Genomic DNA, 26194 nt, shown 5'->3' on the forward strand with positions numbered 1-26194 from the left:
ATCTTGAGGATCTGTGTTCAGAAGGCCAATGCCCGTAAAGATTATGGTTTCATTCAAGACTGGTAGCATTCATTCACAGTAAGAGTTTAATTTTAAACACTGATTTGATTTAGACAGTGATTGCCCGGTACAGTACTGCAGTCGTGTTTCCTTCCTTTAGTAGTTAACTTGATCTCTTTTTGTTACACAGATCTAGCTAGCCAATAGGAAATATGGATGATGTAAAAGACTGGAAAGAATAGAAACCAAAATAAGTCATTAATCTGAATATAACCCATTCATTGGCTGCAAGAACACTATCTATTCAAAGTTGGACATTAATAAGGGAGACACTGAAAATGAAAATGAAGTTATTTTCATGTTATACAGATTTTTTAATTCATTGAAGGTCCTCAGAGTGTGTTTTACATGTTTTTATAACAAACTTCACTACAAAACAAAGCATGGCAAATATGTGCTTTAATGTGTCTTCTGTTCTAATTGAGAAAGTGGGTTGTTTTCCCAAGAAAAGTAAATGATCTATGAAATTTTAGATGTGTGGTTTTTTAGCTCTGTCATATGGCAGCCTTTGTTATACTGACTGTGAGAGGTGTTGCACAAAGTTATTGATGTATGAATGAAAGGTACGGGTACCTGTTTTAGCAATTTGAAAACATTCTTTGTGAATAAGCATGAAGTTATTAAGAAATTTAGAAGTCAAACCACCATTCAGCTAAACACATATGCAAACTGTGGCATAACAGAATATGATACAAATGACAATCCAAAACTTGCCATTCATTATACAACTTGTTAGGAGGTGTTACTTTACAACTGAAGTGGTTGGAAGAATGAGGCATAGGTAAGTATATACCAGTACAGGGAGTCAGTTTCTTACCATTCTTGACATTTATTTTGATCATCTGATGATGATCAGAATAGTTGGTCAGAACAAATGATCAGAAATAATGAGAGGCCACTCTCATTTTGAGAGGCAAATAAGAGTACAGTATGTCAGCCTTCAACACAGGTGTTCACTGTTTCTCTTTGTTTCTGTTTCAGAGGTCAAGAAAATTTTTTCCTATCACATTTTTTGGCTCTATCAGCTGGATTGCATTTTTTTCTTACTTAATGGTCTGGTGGGCACATCAGGTAAGGAGGTGATACTGGTACAAAATAGAAGCCCTGCATTGCATTTTGCACTGTGAGAGATCATTTAGAATCAGAGTCCATCATCTGTCTCATGCTGAGTAGTGCTTTATTTTAGGAGCTGCAACCATGGATGAAGTAAATCACTACTCAGTAAATGGAAAGTAGTTCAGAGAGCTGTGGTTGTCCTGACCACAGGATTTGATCATTCTGGTAACATCAGAGCCATCAGCAACAACTTGTCAATACCTACTGGTTCTATTTGACAATCTTATCTTTCTCCTGAAATGTGGAAATCTGTGAAAACGAGTAATTCTCCAATCTTGCCTGTATTCTCCAAGCTAGTTGTCAAGCTCCAGGATAATATTCCTGGTTAAACAGGTTTACAGTGGAAGCATTTCTTCACTGCAGGACATGTTTTTGGTGTTTTTGCTTAAACCCTTTTAGGTTGGAGAGACCATTGGTATTAGCGAAGAAATCATGGGATTGACTATTCTAGCTGCTGGCACATCTATTCCTGACCTTATTACCAGTGTTATTGTAGCACGCAAAGGTCTGGGTGACATGGCTGTGTCCAGTTCTGTTGGAAGCAACATATTTGACATCACAGTGGGGTAAGTCCTACAGCAAGAAAAGTGTGTCTGTTTTAACAAGTCCTTTGTTCTTTGCATGTTGCCATGGTTTTGCCACGGTGTTGCCTACAACAATTTTCTGCCATTGATGCTTAAAAATGAGAGTGATGCAAACATGCAACGGTTGTTAACTATTTCAAGTGCTCAGAAATTTATAGACATTTGCATGACGGAATTGTTACATATTTGTTGCCTAATTCTCTCTTCGATACATTGCAGAGCTGCCTAGGCAAGTGAATTGCACTTAAAAAAAGTATGCAAGAGCATTGTTCAAAGAAGGAATTTCTGAAGCTTTTTATGATTTTGTCAGGTTGCTGTTGTTTGCTTATGTTACCACTCATTGTGCTTATACTAGAGCTTTGTTTATAAATGATGATCAGGAACAATTCATTGTCTCTGCAGTATTCAGCACATTTGCTGTAATAAAAACAGAATGACATTGTCCTGTGTAGCTTATTTAGGCTATTGTTGACATGTGATTTTTTTATATACCTGGAAAGTCCCAAATTACAAACCCATTCTCTATTAATACAAAGGACTGTTTATATAGCTGTGACAATGTGAAGCAATGAAAGATTGTGCAGAAAAGTGCTATTTACACCTTACTGCTTCACTGCAGCTCTAGGATAATGATGTGTGGCATGTGGTTGGAATTCAAATTCCTTTTTGACCTTTGGAGCTAGATCAGGTCCAGAAAGGTTGTAATCTATGCCTCAGTGTTTCAAAAATGTCCAGGAAATATACAGACAAACTCTGTCTTTATTCCTTCATTCCCATCTTCAATACAGGATAGAGGCACTGAGAGTCATGTCCATACTCTCAGTTTCTCCATCTTTGATTGTTTCTTGCTATCACATACGCAGAAGAACAGGTCTAGTCATAGTCATAGTCCCAAACAGCCTAGTCATAGAACAGATCATGGTTTTCGCTGCTGAAAATATACCAGCAACTGCACAAGTACAAAAATGGATCCTGAAGTTAGACTGGATAGTAAATGGCTTTTTTACTCCATCAGTTGGCTAATGGCAGTACCTTTGGACACAGCAGAAAAACTGGGCCACTTTTTTCTGTTAATCCAGAAGCATGAAGTGATTGAAATAACACCTATAAGCAGCAGACCTGCAAAATATATGAAAACATTCACTACCATATGGTTCAACGTAGAGCACATAGGGTGCATTGCAAAACTTTCCTCTTTTGCAATGCTTTCTTACTTTTCTTAAAATTTTTAATCTTCCTGCCAATGGAAATAGTGTTGTCCTGTACCAGTCTGCTAGACCTGGTATATTTACAATGGAAACAGCACAGTTGAGGTGTAGGCTGGTGTAGTTAGTACTGAGGCTGTAATAAATTATTCTCTCTTGAGCTGCTTATTCAAAGTTTGAATGTTGTGAGCTTCTGACAGCTCTCTTCATGCCTTCTAAGCCTGCTAAGCTCCAATCAGTGGCTTAAATATTTATTTCAGCTTGACATCTTCCAGAGGGATGTTGCCTCATTCTGTGGCATCAGAGATGAGAAATGCAATGACAGGAAATACAGAAATAGAAATTAAGCTGGAGTTCAGTTGAAGTTCACATTTTAACACAGGTTTATACAGTAAATGTGGATCAAGGCCTTTAAGGGCCAAATTTTTGGGGCAGAGCCTTGCAGAGTGCCGGTTCTTCATGGCAAGGACATGTCTTTATGCAACCCACCCTCTCGTCATGCAGGCTCTTGGAAAGACAGTGGAAGTAGATTCTTCTGCAGATGGTCTGAAATCCAGAAACAAATGAAAGGGGTCTTCCTGCTCACAGACAAGGTGCTAGGTGATTTGTCAGCCAAGGGAAATATAGTTCACCAATGTAACTGGTGGAAGAGTGGGGAGCCTAAATCCCATGTGTTCTCCCCAAGAACCACAAGCAAGCTGACAAATTAGATTTATGTACATATTAGAAGAGTTGAAACTCTTCCTGCCTCACTTTATGCAGGAAGCCTCTGGTTGTATTTTGAAGTGCATCCAGAAACTTTCTAGTGCTCCTTTCTGCACCTCTGCAATGTTTCCAATTTATTTTTCTCTTTCTTAACAGCCTTCCTCTTCCATGGCTCCTGTATGCTGTGATTAACAGCTTTGCCCCGGTGACAGTCAGCAGCAATGGTCTGTTCTGTGCGATTGTCCTCCTCTTCATCATGCTGCTCTTTGTCATCCTCTCCATCGCTTTCTGCAAGTGGAGGATGAATAAAATCCTGGGCTTTCTCATGTTTGGGCTTTATTTTGTGTTCCTGATTGTCAGTGTCCTCCTGGAGGACAAAGTGATCCAGTGTCCGGTCTCCATCTAGTGGAAAGTGCTGTTTCTCGAGAGGAAAAAAATAAAGAAGAAATAGCAAAAAAACAAAATTGAAAGCTTCTATGAGAATAACCCATGGATTTGTACATTTCCTCTCCCTCAATTTTAAAAGAGAGAAAGAAAGAAAAGGATACAAAGGGTGGATCTCAGAGCTGAAGAATGACCGCTGCTGGACAGTGCAGTCACACACGAAGGGCTGAGTCCAGCTGCGCTGAGGTTTTCTTTGTCTGCTGCAGAACATCCTCGCCACTCAGTACGGGAGATGCTGTGCACACATGGAAACTATGCAAGACTTCTCCTAGGCCTATGGTACATATCTGCAGACTTCTTGTTCTCTGTAGTAGTATACACAGACATACAGCGTGCTCAGTTCTTAAAGCTCTCATCTTCTAAGGGGAATGCTAATATTAACTTTGTGGTGGCACCACCCCCCACACACCCTGGTATGGGATTTTTCTGATAATCTGCTGAAACTCCTGAGTGGAAAGCATATGCCGAGTGCATGAGTCACAGACACAGAAGAACTTGCACATCTCTTCGTGTAAGTGGCTTTATATGATGTGATTTCAGCAAAGCCAGGGAGTTCATCAGTGTTTTGATCCTCTGCATCACAGGTCTGTAAAGGCAATCAACAGGATGTTAATGGTGGTTTATTACATCTTGCAAAACTCTTCAGATTCCAGGAACTCTGGCTCTGGCACTGAAGGGGCCATGCTGCCTGGCCATTTTGTAACTGGTGCAGATTTTCATTGCATTCACATGCAAAGACCAGAATGGGGATATTCTTTCTTCTCTAATAGCAACGCAGCATGCAGAGGGATCATACAACTACTATGTGAACACACCGGTTTTTCTAATGCAGCAATACCAACAACAGTACCAATGGCTTTAAGATGCTGTTATCATTACGAGTTTGCCTCTTCATGCCAGAAGAAAAAGGCTAACTTGCTTATGCATAGTATTCCATAGAGAAAACAGAAGTAGTTGTAAAGTGGCAGCCTAATTGCTGAAGTGGATATATGTTTTACAGGCTGTCTTTCACTATTACTTGGGGTGTAAGGACCTTCACAGCTACATATAGCCGTTGCTGGAAGAGATTCCCAGCTGATGTACAAAGCTGGGGCAGTTCATATTTGCTCTTATAAATCTTGAAACTAGGTAGGAGAAACTAACAATTTAAATATAGTGGAGCTGCAGGAAACCTACATGAAAATTTTTCAGTATTGCTGGAAGTGTAGATGTCTAAAGAAGCCGAGGAAGGAGTGAAAATGCAATATTCTTTTACTGAAATCCTGAGAAAAGGAGAAGGTCCAAATCTAAAACAAAAAAATAAGGAGGGAGAAAAGAACAAAGTGTTCATCTTTCCTGTAGTTTGGATGATTAAAAAAAAAAAATGGGAGGACTGGAATGGGTGTTAAGAAATTATTTCAAGTAATTGTCATTTGTTTGTTCAAGTCTTTTATGCAGTTAGAGTTCATGAAATTTCAGCGCATTTCTGTGACCTGTCTCAGCATTGGTTTGTATTCATATTGTGCTCACAATGGCAATGCCATGCTCACAACTGTGTAACAGAAGGCTCAGCACACTTTGTCTTGTCTGTTTTCCTGTGTTCCATGCTGTTTGCTTCTCACTCATCCCTTTTGTCCTTCACTGTTTTCCTGTTACATGTGGTTGTATGTAACAGTATCTGGTCAGAGAGTAAGGACTTGACAGAAAACAATGGTAGAGAAAACAGTGAAAAATATGTATTAAAATTACTAAAATGTTAATATTATATGATATCATGAAGAAAAAAGTGAGATACTAATGAACAAAAGCAAGAAAACTAGGAGTTACAATATCTGCTACTCACGTCTTGTCCTAAGGTATTAAGTCCTAGCTACATCCAGAATCAGTATTTTATCTTAACCATGTATTTGCAACATCTCTTGCTTCTTAGTGCTTTTTAGTGTGAGCTTCTCTCATTGTGAGCAAAAATTTGTCTGTGTATTTAAGATCCTTCATTGCTCCAGAATCCTCACCTGTCTTAATGATAGTGCTGCCCACCTCTTAACATCTGTTTCTACGGGTGTACACAATGGAAAGATAGGTATATACGTACCTACATTGCCCTCTACTGACCAGAACAGCAATCTTGCAAAAGCAAATCTGTAACCCAAATTCTTGAGCTCAAATGGGACAGCTGTCCCAAAATACAGAGCTGACTCCACAGTGTAATCTGTCCCAGAGGAGTCACCAAATGCTTTTATTTCTGATGACAGTGCTCAAAACAGACAATCTTTTCCCAAGTGAGCAGAATAAGACACAGCAATCTAAAAGAGTGTGTGCAGAATCATGATAGGTCTGTGTATATGGGCGCTTACAATATACAAAGATGCCCAGATTCACTGGTCTGACATTTTAAATCAAGAAACCAAGGAAGGGCAACAGCCTGATCTCTGTTCGGTACATTACTCCTTTTTATTTTTCTTCCCCCCCACCCCCCTTTTTTTTTAAAATGACTTCATGGCCAGCATGGTGTAATTCCCACACTGGAAAGCAAAAAGCCCTGCCTGACCTTGAGAGCTGTAAGAGCACACTGGTGTACTCTGCAAAGTGAGGGCAAACACTACTGAGAAAAGAGTAACTGATCGAAAGCCCTACACATGGGGAATATTTCAGTCCAAAGCTGGCATCAACAGCTTGAAGAATTTCATGTGTAGGACTAAGGGCTGGTACCCTGTAACGGGATTTGTATACTGTCTTAAAATATATCTGACTCATTTCTTTCCTGTGTCTGCTTGCCCCTGTCAACATATTTATCTTGGAAGGTATTAAAAGTAATTTTTTCCCTCAAGGAATGAGACACCTCGTAGCTCCCACTGCCGTGTGTCTGCTGAGCAGACCATGATTCAAGTGGCTGAATAATTGTGTGGTCAGTGGCAGCTCAACTCCAGAGGTAACAGGAGAGATTTCAGTTGCGTGGTGCTTTCTGTGGGGGCTGGCTGTGAAATCTGGTTGTACTTACCAAGGCAGCTCTCTGGCTGACTGCTGGGGTGAACTGTTTCACGTTACTTGCACACTGATGTGCTCTTTGATTATAAGGCAACAGCTGTGCTGGTAGAGAACAGAGAGGAATGCGATGGAGGGAGAAGCATGGCCTTTATCCCGTGCAGGAGGAGTTTGAAAATCTTAAACTGGAGTGCTGAGAGAACAGCTGAGAGCTGCTGCAACCCAGTGACTGGATGTCCATAAGCTGTCCAGGCGCAATGCTGCCAAAAATGCACACCACTTCTTAGGACACTCCTATTTTACTATCACAGCAATTTCCCAGCATAAAGTGTTTCTCATTGTTCGTAACTGTTTCAGTGTGGGATCTATGAAAGTTTCTCAACATTGTAGACCTAGAAGTCCAAATTAAATTCTATTTTCTTCAGTCAAAGCTCTGAATGACTTCACTAGGGACCTGGTCTCACAACCTGCCTGAATTCTACAGCGAGTTGGTTGGCATTGAAGCCTCTTCCACCTGCCTGTATGCCTGTGCTCATTTATTCAATTGATGCTGCTGTCTGCATAATCCTTATGAAGCATAAATGAACAGTTAATACAGAAATTGGTGTTATGATCAAGATCCTGTTCCAGCTTAGTGTTTTCAGGACAATACCAGGTTGGCAACACAGTAAGTAAGATAAGAATGCAACTTCAGGTTAAATAGCCAACTGTCTGTGGCACCATCACACCTGAACAGAACCAATGTGGTACATGATTTTTGGAAGGGATTTCCAGTAGCATTTGAGTAGGATTGTGGGTCAGGTTGTAACCTGTTTTAAAGATTTTCTGCACTAACTTCATTGGAATTAAAGAAGAGAATGGGCCCCATCAGTACAAAATACCATTGGAGTCCTACAAGTATTTGCTGTTTTCCACTAAAAAAAAAAAAAGCCAGCTTCCCTCTGTAGAAGACAGCATGGTCGAATGTGTAGGGTAAATGCTATAAAAGTGTGATAAAAAGTGTGGTATGAGGATGATCTCCTCAAGAACTACGTGTAGACATGGAAAAATGTTTCAGCAAAGCTCTGTGTATTTTAAATTAACTATACTGAAACCTAGTACTTTCTTGTAGTGCAGACAGGCTCTCTGTGTCTGTACGCCTCTGCTTATTTATTCAATTGATGTGGCTGTCTGCATAATCTTCATGAAGCATAAAGCACAGTGGGTGACAAAGAAGCTTATTTAGATGTCATTTGATGTTTGTAATGGCAATGAACCTACCATGTAATTTCCACATATGCTACTCTGAAGTAGTTCATGGTCACTGTCACTCATGGTACTGTTGTGTGTGGATATGAAGGTCCACAAAGCAGTAGGTTAAACATGTGGTTAATCCAAGTACTGTAAAAAATAGATGCTTAGAAATATTCTTAATGTTTGGGTGTTTTTTAAGGGATTATTTCTCTGGTTGTCTTTTACTTCATTACATATTTCACAAAAAAGGGGATATACAATGTTTTTTAATTATTCTTCTTTCAGCAGTAATTCCTTAAAATAGCATCTTGTGGTCCATATAACTTATGTTCTGAATCAAATATGAGTCTGTATCAGATGGATTTATTTAATTTATGACAAAGAAATAATCCCTTCTCCAACAACTGGCCCGCTGAAATCCAGAAGATTTCTGCCATTAACTTGGGCAAGACATAGATTTTTATCTTAGGATCCCGTATGTCATAAATGTGCTTGTGTAACAAACATAGTTGTCCTGGGAGCTATGTACAAAGAGAAAAATTGCATTCACTTGTATTCTTGGAAACCATTTTACCTCTTGTAAATAACAATGACACAACTAACTGAGAAAGAGGCATGGTTAGTTCCTTTGAGCAGATGATTATTGTTTTCCTGCTATTCCTGGAAAGTTTGATGCAAGAACTTGCAGCTGGAAATATATCTGTAGACAGTGATTTTGAGATTAGCAAATGGGATAGTTTGCACTCAACAGTATGGAGAAGAGTTCTGCTCTAGCCCTGCAACAGATGTGGGTTTCACTCCTGGTTGATGTTAAAATGATCCTTCTTGGATCTGTTGCCATCAGTTACAGGAATATCAGTATTGAGATATTCGTCATTTCCATTAGGACTGGGGAGAATAACTTCCGGATTGAAGTTATGCTATTCAGTGCATCCGTCCAATACAGAAGTTGTATATGGATCACAGTCCTGTAGTCCAGACAAGTCATCCTGTAGATCTGCTATGTGTTGCTAGTTGTCAGTGTATGGCATCTCAGGACTTGTCTGCCTGGATGGGTGCAGCTAGTTTCCACATTCCTCTGCCCATGCTCCTGCCTGGCTGGACGTAAGCCATGTCTTCTCCAGAAGCCATGTAATCACATTAGCGTGGCGCTGAGCCCGTGTTCCCAGCCAGCCAGATGCAGGTCAGCCCCAGCCTAGAAGCCATGTAACCACCTGGAGTATGGGTAGACCAGACACACAAATGGCCACATTGTTCTTATATGAGCCATAAGTGGCCCAGGACAAGTAAGAAATAATATAATTCAAGATTGGTAAATGAATTGTACATTCGTGTAGATTTATTGTAAATTCACTGCTCATCAAACACAAAACCAATCCAAACAATGAAATTTGTATGCATTTTTAAAGATCTTGCACTTTACTATTTTTTTTTTATTTTATGTCACATAGTTGTCTTAATGCAAAAAGAAGCCATAAAAAACCCAGAAGACTAGTATGGGGTTTCTAAATAAGGGGATCATTAATTTTAAAGTAAAGAATCCATTTCATGTCTCTGTTTAAGGTATAATGTAAAATACTGTCAAATAAATGTACAGTAAAGCAGGATCTGGTTTTGCCTTAGTGAAGCTGTGAGTTAGTCAGGGGGAGTTTGCTCATACTCTTGAGCTTCCCTGTGGGACGGTACAAAATGCTGCACACTCCCTTTGCAGCAGGGGCTCAATCCTGCCATCCTTGTTCACCCCAGAAGAAGGAACACAAATGTTGCAGAGTCAAGCCCAATGAAGCAATTAAGTCATCGTGTTACTCTAATGCTTTCTCCCACTGAGATCACAGTAAAGGAAGCTCCTCATATTTTAGTAAGTTCATGAGATGAGTTACTTCTGTTACATCTGTTTTACAAAAGAGAGAAAGTTTTCAGGGTCAGGCTATCCAATAGAAATCAACCATTTATTTTAATCCCCCATCAAAATTAAGTAATGCCAAAGGGATTTCACTTGGTTTTGTGTTCATTTCTATTATCAACACAGTTTTTATTTTGCAATCCTGACTCTGGGGAGTTGACTCACATGCGTAGAAATTATTTCTATCACTTACGATGGCAAGATCAGGCCACTGTATTGTCATGTGAAAATAATAGTAGCGTGTTATAACTGACAATCAGATGCTATTTTTGTAATAAAGCTTTTTTAGCTTGTTTGTTTCACTTTGTAGTTTTCATACTCTTGCACCTCTCATTTTGAAGTTACTGTAAGAAAAATCTGAAGAAGTCCCCCATCTTACTCATTTCAAACTTAAAAAAAAGACATTGCCATGGAAGGCAATCCAGGCAACCCCCTGAAAATTCCAGGTTTTCTCATGTGTTTATGTGTATGGATCATTATTCACTAGACTAAACTCTTGTATCTCTGAATCAGTATATTTTCTGTGAATATAAGTTTGTATATAGTATGAAAGTTACCTTTATTTGTACATAGGCTCTCGGAAATAATCCCTTCTATCAAAGGTCTTACTTCACTGTATCTACAGAATGTTTCACTGTGGCATGTACACTTTCTCACCTTATGATATCAATACAGAGCTCTTCATATAAATCACTATGTAATTGAGTTGTCTAAGTGTGAATAACGATAACAACAGTAAATACTAATAAAGACTTAACAATGTGTCATTTTCCTCAGTATCTTCTGTCTTAATTGTCTTGGACTTGCTATGGCTCTGAAAATAGTATTTTAACTACCTGCTCTGGATTGCATGATAATGTGCCATGCTACTCGTCATCATAAGTGTTCAGGCAGCACTAACTGCCTCTTGCCATGTCACTGTGCTACCTGCTGTGCATACACAGAGTAAGGAAAACATCTGTGTTCCAGTGAACTTAAAATTTAGTTAAACAAGGATTTTTCATCTACAGCCCAGTGTGAATCTACCAGATGACAACTTCTTGGAGCTGTGTATGTCTGGAGCTCTGTGGTCCCATTTGGGCCAAGTGCACCTACATTTCTTTACTGACACGTTTACTCACAGGTTGTTTTGGATGCCATTCTTCAGTTTGACATCTTCTCGTTTAATCTTCAGGCTTCACAGTCTGTCATCCTTGCCAGCTAGGATGTTTGGCCTTTTTTTAGTCTGTCATTGGATGAATGATACTTTTAAACAAAAGAATGATCTTCAATAAATAACAGCAAAAGAAAATTGGTAATGTTAAAAATTTCCCGTAATCAACCAAAATTTCCATCTTCATAAGTTATAAAAGGTTGCAATAGACGTTATTACTTACTATTTTTCCCATAGTAGCCCCAGGAAGTCATCCTCCACAGTGAATTAAGACATTTTTTATGAGGCATTGTGCCAACCCTAAAAATGTGAGCTCAGGACAGAGATTTTTCATTCATCTTTAACCATACTAGAGCTTTAAAATTTTAGATTGGAAACAACCGAAGAAATTTGCAAATAGACTAAGAGTTGAGAATTGTGATTGTCCTGAGACATTCCTGCCTGCCAAATGGGAAGACCGACAACATCAAACACATCCTACAAGAGGCAAAGTTGGTGTATGCTGCAAGTCACAAAGGCACATGTGGGATGCTTTGAAATTTAGATTGGAGAGTTTGAAAGAAAGACTGTGTTAGGCTTTATCTGAGAAGTGAATATGCATACACACACACACACACACAGAGGTATTCACAGCTATGCTCTGTGGGTGTGTGTTGTCTTAACCCAGTGCTTGGTAACACTTGATCCCTGCCTCAACTTCAGCCACTTTTGAATGGAATTTAAAATTGTTCATTACCACAGCAGGCCTTAATGGTATATGACTGATGTGAGCAGGGGAAGAAGAAAAATAAATTAAATATCCTCCTCAATCCTGCCTGGGGGAATGATGGCACATTTCCTTGCCACATGTGTCCCCTTCCACGAACAAGTACTTCACTGCCTTATCTGTAGTGCCTGAAAAAACAAACCTCTGTTCATTCACTATTACTTTTTCATTTACAATTAGTTATGTTTGGCGTGTTTATTGACAGGAAGAAAAGTGATGTGTGTTGTTAAAACTGAGTATTTGATCCCTCCCCTGCAAAGACTTCAGAGCTTCCCTTTAAAACAGGGAATTCTGTTCCTGTCAACACATGTCTCAGAGAAATACGTATTTGTGCCAGATACTTGCAAAGAATACAGAGAGAGAGACTACAAATTATAGCCCTAAAGAAACATTTTAATCATCCCTTCATCTCCTATTTATGCAAATTTCCTCATCACAGTTTGGATAACATACATTTGTTGTGGGCAAGGTTTTTTTTGCACAGGGTGATGAGTTACCAGTGATTAGTCTGTAAATCTACAGTATTACCTCTGAGACCTCAAACCCAAACCGCACCATTTCTCACATGCTAAATAGGAGGGTCATAGGCAGACAAGTTACCAGCATCCCCTAAGTTAAAGAGCACCAAATTGGATGTTTAAGCAACAGATTGATGAGGATCTTTGAATGAACAAGGTGTCCCACAAAGCTTTGTTACCTGCAACCACTTTTCACCTGTTCACCAGCAATGATGAGTAAATACCAGCCCTCCACTACAACCTTCCTCTAACTGCTGCCATAAATGTGTAAAACTGCATGTGCTGATTCCTCTGTAATGGAGGATTGCCTGCAGTGGGGCTGGGTCAGAGCCGAAGAGGAGGTCTGGCTTGCTGTCTGAGGCAGATGGGGAGGTGAGTGTGAGGGTACGTTTGTATGTACTGTCTTGCTAGGGAATATACTCCACTGGGCCTTGAGTTTGATGCTATATTCCAGAGAGCAGGGCAGGAGGGGAAGACTATGAGGAAAATGATAAGAAAATTATCAGATACAATTTATGTCTAAAAGGACACTTAATACACTGCTTTCCTTCCTGTCTCTCTGCAGCCCAGTTTAATTCCATTGCAAAACAAAGGAATGGTTTTGTGCACTGTTTCAATTTGGTGACAGCGAAAAAAAACACTGCTCCCCTCCACCACCCGCACCCCCACCACCTCCTCCACTTATTTCCTATTCTTGGTTGCTAACTAGGATGAAGGAAAAGGGAAAATACACCCAGAATTTTCTGTGCCCCTGTGAAGATCTAGACCTACTCTTATCATGTACTGCCTGCCTGCCTGCCTTGATACCATGCCATATTGCTGGTCAGAATTTGCCTCCCATGGCAATGACCAACTCTTGCTAATTTGATATTTGCATTTTCTTGACTAAGGGATTGTAGCCTGATCCTTTGTAGCTATGAGATACTGCTAGCCAAAAGTAGCTCTAAAGAACTTGACTTACGTATCTCACAACATGCAAGACTATTCAAGAAAAATTAGTTTGGGTATTGGAAGCATTAGCTCCTTCCAGGCTAACGTGCTGTATTGTTCAGCATTTGTGCCTCTGTCAAAAGCGTCAGTAAACCCATCTTCTCTTCTATTTTACAGCCTATTTTAAAAAAATTATTTCCTAAAAATCCAGTTTACTCTCTACTCAGAACAATGATTTTCAGCAAAGCTCTTACCAGAAACTGACTGAAAAACAGAAATTCCTTAAGGTTCTTTATTATTAATACACAATTTTTCCTCCAAAAAGAAGTTTCCTGGACAACCTCTCCCCACCACCACCACCTGTCCTGCTAAAAACCTGTTTAAAACCTGCCAGGGTGTTGCCCTGAGAAGGGCAGGGGCAAGCATGGGGGAGCCAAACCTGTCCTGTCCTCAGCCCTGTTTTACTGCCCCAGTCCCCTCTACACTGCTTTCCCCTCTGCTCCCCACACTGCCCAGCACCCAAAATAAACGCTGTCACAAGGGGTGCCCCAGCAAGTGGAGGCAGGCAATGCTCAGAGCGTGAAGGGCTCAGGCCTTTTTTACCCTTCATAAGGTTCGGGCAGTGGGAAAGACCCCCCCATCTAGGAGTAAATCCATAGCCCTGGCTAAACGGGCACGAAACAGTCTTGGTGTAACTCAGGTTCTGTGCTTGAAGTTTTCTTTTATTTTTAGCTGGGATTTTCATCCTTTTTCATCTTAATTAGCATCCCAATAGGCCACTTATGCTTTTGTAATCTGTTAGACCTGTGAGAGAAGTGTGGATTTTGCTTACAGAAAAGAGCAGCATAAGAGACTGATGCCAACTCAGTGCTCCTTCAGGTACGTTGCAGGCACTGCCGTCCTCCAGGCAAGGCCAGTTTGCCCCAGCTGGCAGCACAACTGACCCTACTTTTAGCTGTCTTTGTTATCACTTGGCAACTGAAAGTACAGTGGTGAGGGTCAACTCTGCAGGCACCACCGGGCATCATAGAAGGAGCAGAGACCAATTGGCATAAGCAGGGCGTCCTCAGTTGTTTCACAGTGGCTTTATGCCAAAGTCTGGATACCAATAGAAAGGTGACACTATGTACATGCACCTGCTGCTTCACCTGCTGAGCTCTACCACTCCTGGCTTACAGAAGGGAAATAGAAACTATTTATTGGCATAATGGTGCTTTGGCACCTGTTCCATCTTGTCTAGAGCAGCTAAAGGCACAGGCCCCAACATGCAGATCTTGTGAGCAGACACTTCTGGGAAGGGGCAAAAAAATAAAATCTGCCAGCCACCAGCTCTGCCACAAACTGCATCAGGAAGAGGTGGGCACAGTGATCTCCCAGAAAGGCACTAGTCTTTGGAAGTGCCAGGGGAGGTAGGTGGACCGCAACATAAACAGGACATGTCCTCAGTGCACAGAAGGTGGCTTATCTGGATTAATAACTCGTGCCAGCATGGTTGCTGAAGCTCTTATTTTCTTGGAATTACCTCAATACCAAAGTGTCCGGCAGCAGGTGTGTTTGCAGACATTTGCAGGCAATCATCCCTGCTGACAACAGGGAGATACTAATAAAACCCCTAATGCAGGAGAAAGCAACGTGCAGCCAAGGCAAGCACAGTAAGCAGGATGGTACACCTCCCAGTGTCCTTGTTCCAAATATATACTTCTCTTAGCGTTACAGCAGCTGTTCTCCTTCCCAGTCAAAATCCCTGCTGGCCTTCCTTGCGACAAAAGCATCATCCTCTAGGCTGATTTCAATTCTGAATGTCACAGAACAAGGACAGTGACAGAGATAATACGGAGAGCGCAGTAAATACTGACTACAGCTGCCAATTCAAGGTAGGTGCCTAAATACTGCTCTAGGTTTCTCTAGGCTCCTGCACCAGTCCCAGGTAAGTCAGACAGGCTTACACGGATCATTGCCTTTCTTCATCAACCATGTAGGGAGTGGCTTCTCACTTAGACTCGCACAGAGTGAATTTCCTCAGCCCCACCACACACCTGTGAAGAGCTGCAGATGGTGTTTTCCTTCTACACTGAGAATTCAACAGATTTCCTTCTCCTGTTCACTATGTGTCCTGATTGCATGCCAAGTAACGGAGCATATCCCATCATTTCCTGAGGAAGGGATGGTGAGGTTTCCATGCACCTGCAGGAGAGCCCTGGGTGAAAGCACACATCTGCTCAGCATCCAGAGCTACACATACTCACCATGCAACCCACAACCTGCCAGCAGGCTTCAGGGAGTGATATGTCCAGACTGGTTGCATCTGAAGGCATAGGCCATGCTGATTTTTCTCTGCGGACCACCAATGAGTCAGCAGCAGAGTGAAAAAGGTTTTGATGTCTTTGAGAAGCCGGGAAAGGGATAGTGTCAGCCTACACAGAGCTAGAAACAGCAAAGGGAGGAGGCTCAATGAGTCTCTCTCTATCCCCTAGGTTGGAGTCTTGTTTTAATCTCTGTTAATATGCAGCTAATTTGAATGAACTAGCAACCAGGAAACTTCATATAGGACAGGTAATTTTTCTAGCCAAAACTTCACTTCTTCCTGGACTTCCCATTTACTGTGGGCATAGTTAGGCTGAGAAGATAATACCTTTATTTGGCTCTGGAAAAGGCTGTCAAACCAGAACTAGGAGAAATCTAGTGAGTGTATTTGGACTGGAATTTCTGTGGAACTGGGAGGCACCATGTGGGCATGTGAGTTTGTTGCTAGGGGAGTATGCTTTGCATGCCAATGTGGAGGTATTTTCTGTGGAATAAGGTAAATGCAATCCACTTTGTGATACCAAAATTGAAAAAAAAAAAAAATGGTGCCAAGGATCTCAGCTATTCAGAATATTTTAAATAGTGAAAATGTATGTTTGTTTCCATGAGAATTACAAAATAGGTATTAAAATACTTCGGTGCTTTATTGTAAGCAGTAGTTAACTTCACTTGGAGTAAGCCTTGCCCTGATGTAGCAGTGGTGTCCCTTGAATTTAACCCCTCCCCCTACCCCTGTCTGCTGTGACATAAAAGTAATAGAACATGCTGTAGTTACAGGTTGTCTGACAACTTTTTTCACATACACTGCTGCAGTATCGCTTATGATGCAATTTTCAGGCATTCAGTGTTTATGCATTGCTTCCCATGTATTACCTTCATCAGACTGCTGTAGACCTCAGTGCTTTCCTGGTGTAACTGTCGTGCTTCCTTGTTTTTTTTAACCTGTGAGTAATAGCATGGTGAGTTCCTGAGGTTACAGCTCCTCATCTGTGTCTGTCCTCCAGTTTATGAAATAGTTAATCACTTGTTTTGTTCTACTGAAAGTCATCCTGCAAAGATGCTTATCTTTATCAGTTGTGAACATTTGCTTTAGGGCAAAACCCTCCTCTGGTCTAAGGTGTCCACTTTCTCTGGACTCTGACAAGAACAGATACAGAAACCTATGGGAGAGGAAAACTTGGTTCCCTTGCATTGGTGGGCTGTGTTAACATCTTTCTCCCCTTACACCCTCCTGACTGGGGTGTGGTAGCTAACACAGGATGAAAATCTAGCAGAACAAACACATGTGTTTTCTATGTGCATTATTAGCCTGAGACAGTTTTTACACCTTAAAAATCAAATGCTGCTGGAAACCAGTATTTCATTTTTCAGTGCAACATATGCTGAGTAACAGAGCACCCTCTGCTAAAATAGGCTTGACTATAGCATTCCTGCTACTGACTTCTCTTCACTCTGATACCACACACTCTAGCACGCATTTCAGCTTTCTATTCACAGCATCATGGGTGAGAACCCATGAGGAGTGACGACGATCTCTCATCCTTGAGACACCTACCCAAAGCAATACATTGCACATTTCCATAATTGCCAGTCTTTTTACATGACTGTGTCTGAAGGAAGTTATTTCTGTCATGGATAAACAATGTTCAGACCTTGAGGCTGAAAAGGGTCTGTGAGTTCCCCTAACTGTGGGACGTTATCTGGGTCAAGGGCAATACTGGGAATCATAGGATTCACGGAGCTGGGCGGGGGGGGGGGGGGGGGCGTGGGAATGCCCCTTGAGTAGCTCTGAAGAACAATGTATTCGCTTTACCTTCAGTGCCTTTGTCTGGAGGACAATGGGGAAAAGTTCAGGCAGGAGACCTCAATGACAGGATTCCCTAAAGCCCTCAGGTCAAAGCCACAGACAGCACAGCTCTGCTGCTTGAGTGATAACCATCCCATAGTTACAGGCAGAAGAGGTCAGGGAAAGAATACAAAAGGGAGAGAGATGTATGGCAGGAAAGGAAGGAGAGATGGGGGGCATTTTCATTTCATTACAGTCCCTTGTTTTGTTTCTGTCAGGTCTGTAGTTCTTTATCCCTTTTAACAGGTCTGCATTACTCCTACTGGAGTCTGTATTCTCTTTAATTTTGTAGTGCAGCCTGAGTTAACTATCAAGCTAGCTTGTTTCATAGTCTAAACAGCCTCTACAGGCCTGGTCTTGCCCCCAGTGGTAGCAAAATGTCCATTGGCTTCACAGTGGGAGATGTAGTAGATGCACGAAGAGTGAGTCTAAAGGAGTGACTTTGTGTCTTAGTTGTTGGACCGCTGCTTTCAGAGATTGTATCAAGAGAACTGAAAGCAAGATAAATCCATTAGTGAAGATGAAATATTAAAAACACACACAGATGAATACAGTTTGCACAGTACTTCACGAACCAAAGGGCTGGGGAGACAGTACATGGAGTTCAAATTCATTATATTGTTGTAGGCAAAAAAAAAAAAAAATTATAAAATGCATCCTGTGGAACGGTAATTGCTGATTTTAGACAATTACCTTAGTCTTGCAAGGTGTAATGAAGAAATAACCTGAAAGTATTAAGTCCACTGCAGTCAAAATAATAGGGGATCAATAGCAAATACATTACCCAAATATCTCAGTTGTCCATGTTTCCTTTAAAAATCTTATATGATCTCTTAGGAAACATGGCAGGATGCCTCCCCCTACGCTTCTCCCAGTCAGGACTTTTTCCTGTATTTTACTCATTGGCTGGTTTCACTCAGATATGACAGAAAGTCAAAGATCTCAAAGGCAATTCAGTTCCCATGAGCTTCATGGAAGCAGCCACCTTAGCATGGAGGAAAGAGTTGCTACCAAGTGCCTCTGTTTAAAAAGAGGTGAATGACTTTCTGCACTATTAGACATAGAGAAGTCACAGGAGGGAGAGCCAGAGACCTTATAAGTACCTCAGTGACATGAAGTCTCTCAATTTGTGTGTAAGGCAGAGAACTGTAGTAAGTCCAGCTTCATCAGTTTGTGGAGCTTCATGTGTCCTTTGCTTTCCTTGGCTGGCTAGCTCTTATAGTGACTAAAGCCTCTTCTGTAGCAGCAGTCCTGCAAGTAGTGTGTGGGGTTAGGAAAACTGTGGAGCATTGGAGGATACAGGTCTGAAGACACTGTTTACCTGCTACAAGCTGCTGCCCAGAGTCCCCAGGCTGGGGCCGAGGCAGACACCGTCCCTGCAGCAGTGCCAGCCATGAGCAGGCAGCATGGGGAGGAAGACTGCGAGTTATCCCAGGTGATCGTTTTCCAGCAAGGCTAGCAGTTTGGCAGTGCTAAGTATAAAATCAATCTCCTGAGAGGAAGAAATGTAATAACTTCTGAACAACAAGAAAAACCCAACCTGCATATCATGCTTCATTGCAATGGGATAATATTTGGGCCATTCCTCTATGCATATTACACCACATACATCTCTGAGGGTGTATCCTGGCTGAATATGTTGGAGGGGAGGGGGCAGGTTTAAACACCATCAAAGGCTAACATTTGTCAGAGACCTTGATTTGCTTAACATGACAAGTTTCTTCATCTGGGTGGACTAAGCAACTTCTTATAGTTTAGAAAGTATTTCCACACTCTTTATTAAAAAGGCTACAGAGATTATATTAAGAAGGAAATTCGATGTTGGAGTTCTCCTATTGAGGATATCTGAAAGAAAACATGCAGAAAGAAAGATGACCTTTGTGTCTGAATTGCATGCCTAATACTGATGGCTGATGACATTTTTGTGAACTCTTCTTTCTTGGAAGGTTGCCTATTGGATTAATTCCTAGCCTTCTGATTAAAGTACAGCTAAGCATGTTTTCAGGGAGAAAAAAGATGAATTCTCTCTCTCTCTAGTGATTAACTTCAACAGAAATGTGTGGTAATCTGCCAGTACCCTTGGTTTTCTTATGGATCTCTAACAGCAAAAGAATTAGACTCCAAAGACATTTATCACAGCCTGTGCCCCCACCCCAGTGCTGACTGAAAGCAGAATCCTTGCAACAGGTCTTCCCCCTAGCATCCACTGAGCAATGGCCTGATAAGTTTGCATTATAAATCCTCACCCATTGAGTTTTATTTTCTTTAAAGCCCAGAACCTCTTGCAGCACGGAATGAGTAATCTAGCTCACAGAGAAGCTATCCTGCATTCCATCAACAAGACTGATTTTGACAACAGTGGCAACATGCCAAACACAGACCAAATAAACAGACTTTCTGTTTCCTAACTTGCCCTGGCAGAGCCTAACAGAATTTTCAGATTCTTCCCCATGATTCTGCTAATTGTAAATTTGATGTCATGGGTACATCCTGGCAATGGAGGAAAGGTAAGAACACCAGTAACACTTAAACCCAGACATCCTAAACCTTCTAAGGTAAAAATTACCACCATCTAAAAGAACAAAATAGTCTCAACGGTGCTCAGGAAATTATTGATAGACCCAGCTAACCTCACAAACTATAACTTAGTAGTTCATCACTCTTTTTCTAGAAGCAAGCCCACTGAAATCTTTCTTAAGTATCCTGTTCATCCAGTTAGAGATAATCATACTGCTAGGTCTGTTTATGCTTTTCAGGAGATAATACTACTGTCAAATATTTCTGTCCTGGATTACAAAATACAGCCGAGTCATTTGCAGGCCGTACCAACCAGACCATGAAAGAAAAATCATTGTTGTGAACTAGTGCTTCATTTAAAAAGCCTATCTGACAGCAGCATAAAGAAAAAAGATTCTTTTTGCAAAGCCTATTTGGTGCTCATAAGGTTCATGTGAAGACAACAGAGACTCAAATGACAGAATATTTGGATGATTTGGACAGAACTGAAATGTCTGTCAGACTGCACCATTCCCATTCTTCTTACTCTCTGAAGAACAGTAACATCCAGATGACAGTCATATGGTTGATGATAAATCTAGTGCAGTAAACTCACAGATAGTGCTAAAGAAGAGGTAAAAGGAACTCCTTGCTGCTTGGATTTAACCCTCCACTTATCATCTGCCATTTAGTCAGGAACCCAAACCATTATGGCCTCCACAGCCTGTCTCTATCACATGCAAGGTCAAGTTACCAGGTTTGTCCATTCCCTTCAGTGACATTTCATGGAATGGGAGCGACAACCTCAGAGAGCAACTCTCTCCCCCTGGAACCACGGAGGGAAAGAGTTCACACCAAGAGTTTTGGAAGGGGAGATGGAGCAGCTGGGCTATTCGTAAAGTGCTCAGACCCAACAGCAGTTAACAGCTATCAGTCCCATCCTTTCCCTCACCATACAGCTAATCCAAAAGGAACAGCACCCTCCACTTCGTCTGGGGTCTGTAAGGCGAGATGTTGAAAGAAACATTTTTGAATGTCTGCATGCTATATACCACAGTAGGGTCCCTATCACTGGCTTTCCTCCTGAGTGATGAGAGGCACCAAGAAGTACTCCTGTGTTTAACAGGAGTGTAAAATCCTCCGGTTCTAAAAAAAAAAAAAAAAAAAACAAAACCAAACCCCAAACCTCTGCTACAAGAAACAAAGAAGTATCTATGTTAGATGACACAAATATCAGTTTCATCTTCTCTATCAGCTAGTATGAATTTTGGTACTCAGATACTGTGGTACGTACAGAAAGCAATGTCTCACCCATTTTTCTGAATGCTTTGACCTTATAAGACATTTCTGCTTTTAAAGCAAGGTCCAGGGCTGCACAACCTTTTAAGATGCACGTTTATATGGTCACAAATAATGCCATACATGCCCACATTCACCTCAGGCAGTTTTCTGTTGTGTGAGTTGTCCTTTTCCTAGAACAAACATTTGGGGTCAGAGAAGGAAGGAGCAATGGGAACAGAGCAAAACATGAGATCACTGCAGAATATTTCCAAGTTTTTTTCCATTAGGATGTCCATTCTTTCCTGCCAGTGTGGCTATTGCTAGGCTCAGTTTAAGGGTCATCACATATTCCATTATGCCAGTTCTGCATAAAAAAGAAACAGAGATGGTTCCTCACAGAGAGAGCTTGACATGAGTTCTCATGAAGAACCTAGGCTGGCATCCAGCTGCAAACCTCTGTCAGTGATTTCAAAGCTGTTTTCACAGTCTAGCGTTTTTTTTCTATGTATTTTTTCACACTATCAAGATGCTATCACCCACCCATTAAAGTTAAATGATAACAAAAAATGGCAGTTCTTACTGCATTTCTGTCCCTTCCATTTCTGAATCCAGCTGAGGTACTAAATGGGCTGAAATTCCCAAGGTTGCAAGTACTTCTTAAAGGCTGTTTAGGTCCAATTAATAACATTACTAATGCTGCATACAGGGCCTTTTCTATGATATAATACTTTAATCTGCCACAAATGCCAGTCAGGGCTGACAGATGGAAAGACTTTTGTAATTTTCCCCAGTCTGTCTTCCACTCTATGTTACATTTGTCATTGTCCGGCCTGTGCTATAGCTTTGATTGCTGCAGTGACCAGCAAGGTACGCAGACAATGAATTGTATTACAAATGCCATATCTAAGCTTCCCAAAAGGAAGTAGTAGTATTAACAGATAATATACTTCTCTAGTGGTAAATAAGCAAGAAATTAGCTGTGGTTAATTAAAATTGTCATAATTATTTGCTTATCTAAATGCTCAGCTTTATTAGAAAAAAGCCAGAGCCTTACAACAAAACCTAATCCTTGCATCTAATTACTGACCAGGATAAAACACCCATTTTTAAGTTATATCTTAATTATTCTTCATTATTGTAGGTAATTATCAGCTGTAAAACAGCATGTTACAGTCTGAGGATAGACAAATCTTTAGTTGTATTCCTCATTTTTCCCCAGTATAAAATTAATGAATCAAAAGATTTAGCACTTGTAAAAAGGAACAAACCCTCACATTTTACAATTAAATTCTGATGCTCATAGCTACAAGGTATATTCGAAGCCAGGCATTCATCATGGTTCAGTGGAGGACTGGCTCTTCATATAACTGACAGCAATGCGCAGCATTAAGATAACATAGTCATCAAGCAGCAGCGGATCTCCCTTGCAAGACCTTTCACTTTTGGCACAAGCAGAGCACTCCTTGTGGATGGGTCTATATATTATGGCTTACAGTAAAATTTCTTACACTTCGTATACTCAGGTCCAACGTATGTTAGTGTATATAGGCATTTCTATGTTGCTGAACACTGCGGCTACAAACTGCCACCAGTGTTAGCAGGTTAGAAGGTATCGTGTAGCTCTCCTGTCTGTACTAGTTTTCAGTGCCGCAGTCACTGGCAGTAGTTGCACAGACAAAGAATTAAAGATTGAATAACTGCTATCACAGGTGCTAGCTTGAAAGCCAGCACACAGCAGTTTTATTTGCTGCAGAGAGCAAGAGAGAGAGGAAAAGAGAAATTCAAAGAAATGTCAAATTGGACAACCACACATCAGGGTAACAAGCAAAACAGATGACCAGCATGAAAAGATCTGAGGAAAAATCACTGAGCAGCAAGGCCAAAGGACAAGGCTGTTGGGCCACATGGTGTCCAATTGCATAGCACCACAAGCACTCTCACCAACATCAGTTATGATACTGTGGGTTTTTTTCCTTACCTATGTATTTTTCTCCTTGCAGTGCTTCTCCTTTCTGCAGGTGAGCTGAAACTGGTACTGGCAACACACATCACAGCTGTTTTCTGGTGCAGTAGGCATCTTCCCTCTCCAGGCTAATTACCCCTTTCTCTCAGTGGAAATACATAGTGCTGTCCATCACAGTTTGGGAAGTGACACAAAACAAACACAGAGCATGAAGTAAGAAGAGAGCATTTGTTAGAGAGCAGACGTAGCCTCTCTTTTGCCGGGTGCCTTACATGGTGCTCTGTGAGGCATTGCTCTGTGTCATTAACCCTCTTCCTCTCCCTTGTGCCTGTGGAGAAGACATGTGCCACTTACCCAGTCTGCTTCTCATTATCTCAGCTGAGCAAACACTTCATGTGGTGGAAATCGGGCGCAAGGATCTTTATTTATTTTTAAACCTTTTATAAGTGCACCTTATCTTGACAAGGGCACAACCTCACAGCGTGAAAAGAAACATGCACTCTCTGGGAACTGACATCATGCTGCAGTTCAGAGACCAGGATAGCTGAGCCAGAGAGAACTTCATTCTCCTGAATGGATGAAGGTCTGAGGTCACTCAAACTTCTTGCCTCAGTTCTATGTATCGATTGTGATATCTGGTTCCATAGAAATAACATGGACTGTTGACTTCTGGCTCAAAGGTGTAGCTCTTATTTCAAAGCAAGGAATGGAGACATTGTATGTGTGTGTGAGCTAACACCAGAATGAAGTCTCACTTTCATACAGTTTAAAATAGTGTAGCATTTTGACACAAACTTTTTCACTACCTCATGGAAAGACTCACAATAACATCTCTTGAGCCTGCCTGTCTTGCCTTCATACCTGGTCCTCAGATTTCTAATGCACAGGAGAGTATCACTGAATTTGATGGGGATTTCCCTAATCACCTGTGAGCAGTGAGACAGAGCCTTATTTGAGGGTAGCATTATCAGCAAGACCCTGCAGGTATGCCATATGGTTACAGAGGCATTTCAGGGGATTCACACAAACACATACATGAATATGCCAGAGCAGTCCCATTGGTGGTATGCTTTTAAAGGCATTGGAGCCCTCTGCCTGATTACACGCCACCAGATGCAGGATTTACATTGACTTTCAAAGGTGGGACAGTACTTTAACACAGCCACAAAAATCAATTCAGCAGCTCTTCATAAGACTGCAGCTTCATGAATTCCAGGAAAATCACAAGTTAGGGCATAATGGTGCATATTAGTGGCCCTAATAGCTGCGAAGAGTTTACAAAAAAAAATGGAAACAGATTGCTTCGGTCTAAGTTTTGAATTAACCTACTCTTTACATCGTTAACTCTTGATTTATTCTAAATACCATAATGGGACTTCAAAGGTAGCTGTCATGTCCTCCCTTTTTCTGGATCAGAGCTTATTCAGATTACAAAAGTGGATTAGTAAAAGTCATGTTGTGATTGCACCTGTTTTTACAGGAAGATGTAATAGGCGTCAGTAATTTAGTGAGTCCCTTTTGCCATGTTTTTTGTTTTGTTTTGGGTTTGGGTTTGTTTTGGTTTTTGATGACTTAATTTAGAAGATAAGGCTGAGTTAGAATCTTCCCACCCTTTGCCTGACCCATCCCTTTCACAGCAGTTTGCAGAGGTGGAAAATTAGCTGGCACATTACTCAGGGTGCTTCTGCACTGTTAAAGCTCTGGCCGAGCCAGACGTGTGAGTGCAGGACCAGCAGAGAGGCCTTCCCCTGCTGCATCTTTCTTCCTCATACTGTACAAATGTGCTGACAGTAAAAGGCTTGCAGCCTGTTTGTCCACCAGTCCCTTCTGCTTGTATGCTGGAACCAAGGGAAAATGTGGGTATTGGAGACCTGGAAGTTTTGAAGACCAGGCTAGACAAAAATCTTCCTGGGGCATTTTTGAAGGGCTGACCCTGCTTTTGAGCTGCTGGTGGTTTAGACAACTTCCTGAGAACCTTTCTAGCCCTATTTTGCTATGACTTCTTGAGAGCAGACTTCATACATTGCTTTTGCTGTCTTGATCAACTTCTCTCCTTTTGGCAAAGGAGATTAGTGATTAACAAAAGTAGTCCAGGCACTGTGGTCAGCAAGATAGACCACATCACACCTCTATGGAGATACTGTGCGCAGCTGTGATGGTACCATATTGAAACATAGTGTTATCTGTTTGCCTAGGACACTGCGATCATCGCTCTGTGCACTGTCAGCTGAGAAGCAGACCACATCCCTGTGGACAGAAGCATAAGGAGTGTTTCACTCCAAAATGTTCACATGGAAAATCACGTTGCAGTGCTGGATGGGCTGCTGCAACAAAGTAGGTCATCTGCCCTTCTCTGCAGTCCTCTTACAATTTCCACTTTCCCTTTGAGGTTTTTCCCTGCACAGTCTCTCCCTAAGCAGCTGTCTGCTTATGACTTTTTCCCTCTTACCTACCAGTAAGGCTATCATTCACAGCCTGCTTCCCACCTCTTTCATGGGCAACTTAGCAGTTTCCTCTTGTCAGTGGAACATCTTCCCTGAACTGACAGTCACCTCCTCCACAGCCCTTTTTTTTCCACACAGATGTCTAGCAAGGCACTTGTTTTGCATCCCAGCTTTTAAGTAATTTCTCCAAGTAGTCATTAATGTCAATAATGGGTATCATAGAATCATAAAATCGTCAAGGTTGGAAAAGACCCTTAAGATCATCGAGTCCAACTGTTAACC

At 41.2% G+C, this 26194-nt stretch overlaps 1 protein-coding gene across 6 annotated transcripts in view; it reads left to right on the top strand.

Moving 5' to 3' along the window:
- SLC24A2 (solute carrier family 24 member 2) overlaps positions 1 to 10990 on the top strand; it is a 114753-nt gene extending 103763 nt beyond the window's left edge. For all 6 annotated transcript variants that reach the window (XM_087741686.1, XM_087741685.1, XM_087741684.1 and 3 more), the window contains 3 exons: positions 1042 to 1131; positions 1576 to 1742; positions 3827 to 10990. In XM_087741686.1, the coding sequence (XP_087597812.1) occupies positions 1042 to 1131; positions 1576 to 1742; positions 3827 to 4076 (507 nt within the window). In that variant the 3' untranslated portion in view covers positions 4077 to 10990. The remainder of the gene's footprint in view (positions 1 to 1041; positions 1132 to 1575; positions 1743 to 3826) is intronic.
- Positions 10991 to 26194: the final 15204 nt, after the last annotated feature.

Source organism: Nipponia nippon, unplaced genomic scaffold (assembly GCF_047370975.1).
Source record: "Nipponia nippon isolate SJK-2023a ecotype South Korea unplaced genomic scaffold, ASM4737097v1 scaffold_8, whole genome shotgun sequence".
In the NCBI taxonomy this organism is placed as follows: Eukaryota; Metazoa; Chordata; class Aves; order Pelecaniformes; family Threskiornithidae; genus Nipponia; species Nipponia nippon.